At 45.2% G+C, this 6,753-nt stretch overlaps 1 protein-coding gene across 1 annotated transcript; it reads right to left on the bottom strand.

The window, feature by feature from the left end:
- Nucleotides 1-504: 504 nt before the first annotated feature.
- Nucleotides 505-6,537, bottom strand: adora1b (adenosine A1 receptor b). The gene is made up of 2 exons (XM_056384988.1): nucleotides 4,522-6,537; nucleotides 505-2,837 (listed from the first exon to the last, which is right to left on the bottom strand). Exons 1-2 carry the CDS (start codon nucleotides 4,860-4,862, stop codon nucleotides 2,030-2,032), a joined length of 1,149 nt encoding a protein of 382 aa, XP_056240963.1. The 5' UTR covers nucleotides 4,863-6,537; the 3' UTR covers nucleotides 505-2,029.
- Nucleotides 6,538-6,753: the final 216 nt, after the last annotated feature.

Consider the following 6,753-nt stretch of genomic DNA (forward strand, 5'->3'; position numbering starts at 1 on the left):
AGTTGGTTTCCCAGTTACAGTACGTCACAGTGAGAATCACTCCTTTGTTTATGTTCACAAGCAACATTTTTTGAGTCACTGCAGGGAGGTGGACTGGGGACCTTGATTCCTCACTTCTGTGGTTTTGCTTATATGCAGCTGAAGCACTTTGGTTAAGGTTAGGGAGACTTCATGAGTTTGTTTAAATGTTTGTTAACCTCATGCTGAAAGCCACTGCAGACTTTTTCTGTGTTAAACGTGATCTTTCCCTAAACTTAATGAAGTGCCAGTGTCAGTGAGCGTCTTAATTATACGTTCTATTGCCAGAAATATTAATAGACACAATTTCCCCATTATGTTAACAGAAAACATGATTCGGTCAACATTACAAATTTCCTTCAAAACATATTTGCTGTTGCATATGAGTTGTATATAAACATAATTTCCGGGCGACAGGATTGGACTGTGTGCGTCACATTTGTGCCAGAAGTCATTCATCAAACTAGGAAATAACATAAAACAATAATATCAGAAATATGTATATTCCACTCTTCTACTGGAATCAAAATTGTAAACCTATAAATAGCATTACAGCACATAATCATTACACATTTATTCATCCACTTTTTTTTCCTCAAATGTGTGTTATGTACATTCCACCTGACCTATACACAAAGCAAGATACAGGTGGCGTGGATTGCATTAAGGTTTCAGTTGACACTGTCACTTCAGCCATCCAAGCATCAAAAGGTTCCCCCCTTGTTCCCGTCAGAAACATGTTTGTCAAGACAAAGAGAAAATGTCGAAACCTTACATAAGATTGTCACCCAGTTAGGAGAACATCAGTGAACTGGCCAGAGCTCTGAGTCTTCACAAGAGACAGAACAAAATAACTTTACATTCTCTTACAGTGTTTTTATGACAGTGGCACTGAACAGAATTGAATTACTAATCTATAGATGCCCAAGTTTGGCAGTATGTAAAATGTTGAGTTTACAGTGTAATAAAGATACTCACAATCTTCAGGTTGTCTATTCTAGTCAAGTCCGTACCAATTGAAATACTGAATAAGGCCATGGAAGCCACGGACTCTAGTGGTAAGTCGTGATGAAATTATTAACAGTCCATGTAGGGAAAAAAAAAAGCAAAACCCACTCTTGCCACCAGCTGGTATGGAGGCTGGATAAACATGAGCTTTAAGTGCATCTTGTCTTTCTCCCCCATGAGTTGCTTTCGTCCTGCAGACACGAGTCTCCTGCACGCAGCTTCTAAAAGGTTAAAACCTCCCATTTCCTCCAGCTGCTTGTTTCTTATCCCTGTCCGTCTCCTCTGCAATGGAGCAGTGCTGTTGGATCACAGAGGGACTCAGCTCCAGCAGGGAAGAGTTAAAGGATTACAAAACCCTTCTATCAGCACATACACACTTCCTCGCTGCAAAAATCTCTCCCGTAGTGCTACTTGCTCTTCAACCGTTGTGCGATTAAGACCCTGAAGAAGAGATGAGCGTTCACAGCTGTGCTGCAATAGTCTCTTATTTACATCATTATTACATTCATGTTCTTCAGCCACTGTCAGTTTAAACATACACACGGTATTACAGTAGTAAGATGAACCTGCTGTATTGAACGTATAAATGTTCATAGCAAGTTTTAACATTTGATAATCTGATACTGACCAATCACAATAACTTATATTGCACATTTTGTAATGTTCACACCAACTGTTTCACCATAATGAACAAAACTGTTAAAGCTTAAAGTCTTCGGTCCGTTACTAAGATAGACACAGTCTCCGTCAAAACGACTCCCATTATTGCAAGTTTACAGGTACCCATCTTTCCTTTTTTTATTCTCTGACCAAACCACTAGTAAATCCACTCCTCCTGAGTTAAGATAAATGAGCTTCCAGTATTTATTATCCAACCTGCTTCAGTCACTACAGCATCATAGCACCTCATACTCCTCATTAGACTACATTCAAATGAGGAGAGGGCCAATGCTTGTGCACTGATCGTTACTTTCCCAGCCAGCAAACAGCTCCATCCCTTGGCTTAGACTGCGTTCTGCTCCAGTAAGGGCGGATGCTCTTTAGGTTGCTGCAGCGGTTCGGACCTCTGGTCCTGCTGCTGCTGCTCAGGTGGAGGTGGCTGCTGTTGTGGTGGATCAGATTTCAGGATTTCCGTCTGAGTGAGCTGCGGCGGCGGTGGCGCCGGCTGTGGCTCTGGATTGGGCATCTCTTTCCTGTCGCTGGGCTGAATCTCCAGAGCTGGTGTGTCCTTACAGCAGAAGTACTGCTGCCAGATTTTCCGGAAGGCTGTGCGGAACTTCTTAATGCGGAAAGCGTAGACAATTGGGTTGACAGCGGAGTTGCCGTGGGTGAGCAGGATGGCGATATAGAGGAGGACTATGGGCGTCTTGCACTCAGGGCAGAAGAGTGTGATGCAGTTGATGATGTGAAGGGGGAGCCAGCTGCTAGCAAAGAGAAAAAGGACCAGAGCCAGAGATTTAGCAAGATTCAGCTCCTTGTCATAGTACTTGTTGGGGTCCGTGTGACTGGTGGTGATCTTCTTATTGTTAAGTTGCTTGTGAATCATGTAGAAGATCTCTGCATAGATAACCAGCATGAGAAGCAGGGGCGGCAGCACCCAGCCGAAAAAGTTGAAATACACCATGTAGTCCATGCTGATGACGTTTTCGAACCGGCAGGTGATGATGAGGTCAGAGCTGATGGAGCCGTTCTGCTGGAGGCGCCCCAGGTTGTTCCAGCCTAACATGGGCGTGAGTCCCACGATGAAAGCCACCGTCCAGCATATCACCACTGCCAGCGCCGCTCGCCGAGGGGTCACCACCCGCTTGTACCTGCAAAAGCAAACAACGCAGCATCATGTCAGCACTTTCTCTCACAGCGCTGGCGGGGCACGCATGCTTTCTTTTTTACTTCATTTTTCATTGTGGCAGTGTGCTTGGGCCGACAAAAAATATGATTGACAAGAAAGAGTTAATCCCCTTGATACTTTCCACACAGCTCTTTGGAGCACCATATGCCCCCTTGTACAAGACAGACTCTGTAAACCTTTATCTGAACACCTTGCCCTTTTCATGCTTATTTTTTTTTTTTTTTTTTTTACAGTTTTACAGTTTTTAAAATTGGCTACAGCGGTACAGTAGGCACAAGCTGCAGTACTTGGCATGCTACAGCAGCTTTACTGGTTTGGCTTTTTCATTGTTTGTAGTGTTTTATGGGAAGGAAGCAGGAGGTAGAGGAAAGATGCAGAGGCTCTAAAATCTTATCACTGCTGCACTGTGACCAAGAAATGACACAGAGAGACTCAGTCTGATACTCGCCTAAGGCGGGGATGAAAGCAGTCATCTGATCCAGCATAGCTGGGAAGTGTGTAGAGTAACAACTGATTACCTTTGGAGCACTAATGGTTGGTATTTACAGTGTCTGATGTTGTAATTGCAGAGGAAATGTTAACATTACAATAACCTGACCTTTGCTGAAGTGTAGCCTGAAGCAGTAGAAAATGCTGCAATTTAGCCCGGCTGTCACAGGTGCCACATGTTGGATTAGTATTGATTAGGGTTGTATGTGTTAAGTTAGGTTCTGTGTCAGAGGCGCAGCAAGAAGATCGTTATTTACACACTGAGCCTGGGGACCGGCCTGCTCGGAAGAGATCAGATACTGATCTAACAGGAGGAGTGTGTGAAAAAATAAAAGAGAAACAGCAGCACTTCATGGACTCAGAAGTTCATTTCTGATCTATATAACAAGTAGTAAAGTGTAAACAAGAATAAAATGTAGTCGTGACATACACAACTATCTACTAAGCTTGGATGGTTTTAAACAAAAGCAGACTGAGAAATCAAAAGCTAAAATGCACATTGACGTGCTGTCATAAGCCTGGAAGACTGACTGGTGTCTTAAACAGGAGATTAAAGTCTGAGGCTATCACAGACAATATCCTCAGACAATAAATTCACAGCTTATCTTTGTTAGCCTTTCACCACCACTGCTCAGCCTTTTGTTTCTGCCTGGCATGATAAACCACCGGTGGTCCTGTGCATCAAATACAAAGAGGGGAGATTGAACACCGCTGACAACAGACCTGAACTCTTTTTGTGCCCTCCAGAAACACAAAAAGAGATAGGGATATATCCTGGATACAGCCCCACCCACGAGTGTACTAATTCTGTCACTGCACTACTCTTCCACACATATTAGAGATCCTGAGGACTAATTAAAGCTGTTAGTTGATCAGCCATGCTCTGGTTAGCTGTCAGCAGGCTACTAGTGAGTCAGATCTATATGCACATACAGGGACTGGCATCCTGTGAAGTGAAACATGACCCATGAGGAAATCAATGCCTACAGGAGCACAGCGCTGGAGGTCTACAGTGACTTCTGCTGTGTGTGAGGCTGAACATCATCATCATCATCATCATCATCATCACCTTTCCACGTGGCACATGTTCTGAGAATAATCTATAGGCCTATGCCTCCTTACTTTCATGCGTTGCTGCACGTGAAAACCCCCATTACCTGGTCGGGATCTTGACCCTGAGATAGCGGTCAATTGCAATAGCCAGGAGGGCCAGGATTGAACTTTGAGTCAGCACCAGCACCGTGCACGCCACGAGCAGGCAGCTGTAAAAGTGAGTTTGAAGTCCGATGCTGATAGTAATGGCCAAAGGGATGACGAGGGCTCCTACAGCAATATCCGCCAGAGCCAGGGAGACGATGAAACAAAACGTGGTGTCTCGCAACGATTTATTAATTTTCACCGCCCAAACCACCATCACATTCCCGATCACAGACGCGAGTGCAATCACCACCTCCATCCCTATGTAGAGCGACTCTGCTGAGAAAAGTGCTCCGGGCATCCTCGCAGATGATTATGTCCTTGATAAGAACAAGATTGATTTCAATGAAGCAGCGCTATGAGGAGCCAACACAGCACTCCTTGATTTTTTTTTTTTTTTTTTTTACTGTGTGTGTGACACTAGGCTACAGTATTTTCCAAATGTGCTGTGCGTCCATCAGTTCCACGGTGCCCACACTCTCCTGGTTATCGCGTGGAAGTTGCAGGGAAAAATCCAGTTGTTTTTTTTCAAGGGAAGAGGCGCGTTAAGCAGCAGCATGTCTAATGTTTCCTTTGGAGCAGGTGTTGTGGTCTGGAGGCTGTTGTGCGTCGCTCCTGCTCTGTGCCCTGCGCCTCCACTTGGCTGAATACACCTGCTCCTGGTGAGAGCAGCATCCTTCCCGTGCGCTCCGATTTATCCAAGAGGGCGCCTTATCTTCGGCAGTCTGCGTTTTCTTAATCTAACAAAGCAGGTTTTAACAAAGCAAATAAACAATCTTGTGAGGAAAAGCGCGCACAGTTGCAGCTCCTGTGCAGGCGGGTGCTCCTTTCTCTCTCTCCCTCGTTGTGCTTTCAGTAAGAGCAATAATGCTGCTGCTTAAAATAGCACTGTGATTTTTCTCGCCTTTTTTTTTTTTTTGTTCCACACTTGCTGTCTTTGTCACTGTAAAATATGTAATCCTAGTTTCATCCGAGGTTATTTATTTCTTGTGGTGGGTGCGACAGCTTCATATATGATGCAGAAATAAATATATGTCGCTGTTGCCTTCTGCGGGACCGTCCCATGGAAGTCAGGTAGCGCGAAGGTGATTTGAACGCGCTCATTTTCTGTTTAAAGCCATGCACGCCTTTCTCCCACGCCCCTCCAAATGCTAATGGACCTTGCTCACTTGCCCATTGTTCTGATAAAAGGTGAGGCAGTGAACTGCCACAGCTGACAGAAACATAATACAGATAAAGCTATTGAAAACAGTAGCAATCATTGTGGCACATATACATGTTCCTAAGTGATAGAGGACTGAGTGAACAGTGTGGAAACACATAATTCAAAGCCCAGTTGTTTTCCCCCTTTGCCCACATACGCTTCCTTCAGTTCAGAGCACCTCAGGGAGGCATCTGTAATACGACCGATATTCAGGTGCGCTTCAAAGACAGACCTTTCCTCCGAACTAATAAGAAATCTATAACAGCGAGACTGGAAACCTTATGACTGATTTAGTTCATCGATCAGCCCTTTAAAAACATCTGCAGCTTTCCAAGAGGTCTGTGAAAAAGACATTTCCTTCTCCTGACTTCGACCCCAGTGACACAGTAGCCAGTCTCTGAGAAAAACACACGCAGCACGTTGAGCAGCCAAGCACTGCAAACATACAGGAGTGAACTACAGCACTGACATCTTGGGCTCCCTCGCTGGGGTTCAAAGGTCAACATGCAGCAGGAAAGCAGCCTGATCTTTGACCGTGGCAGGTTCCAGGCAGGAATGACTGTGCACACTGGATGTGAAAGGGTCCCACATGGCGCACAGTGTTCACTCGCTGTAACTTATGTAATATGGAGGAAGGCAGAGTGGAGGTCCTGAGCTCCGGCTGAGCAGCGGCGGCATGGGATGGGACGAAATGTAAAGCAGGATAACAGTCAGCGTTCATAGGCAGTGCATGACGACGGGACAGTCAGCAGTCCGCAGGATTTCTACTGATGGCAGCTTCCATCTGTGACCAGCGTTACAGTCGGAGGCGTCAGCGTGAGGCATAGAGGTCAGCCAATATGCGCAGAGGAAGGAAGCAGCCATATGGTCTCATTGCAGTGATTGGCATCCGACCCACTTGTGACATTTTAATGAGCATAATAGTCATGGTAACGCATGAGAAATCACCCATTACAGAGAAACTGGTGTGAGCTGGTGTGCTTAGGGC

The sequence above is a fragment of the Seriola aureovittata genome, chromosome 9 (genome assembly GCF_021018895.1).
Source record: "Seriola aureovittata isolate HTS-2021-v1 ecotype China chromosome 9, ASM2101889v1, whole genome shotgun sequence".
Lineage (NCBI taxonomy): Eukaryota > Metazoa > Chordata > Actinopteri > Carangiformes > Carangidae > Seriola > Seriola aureovittata.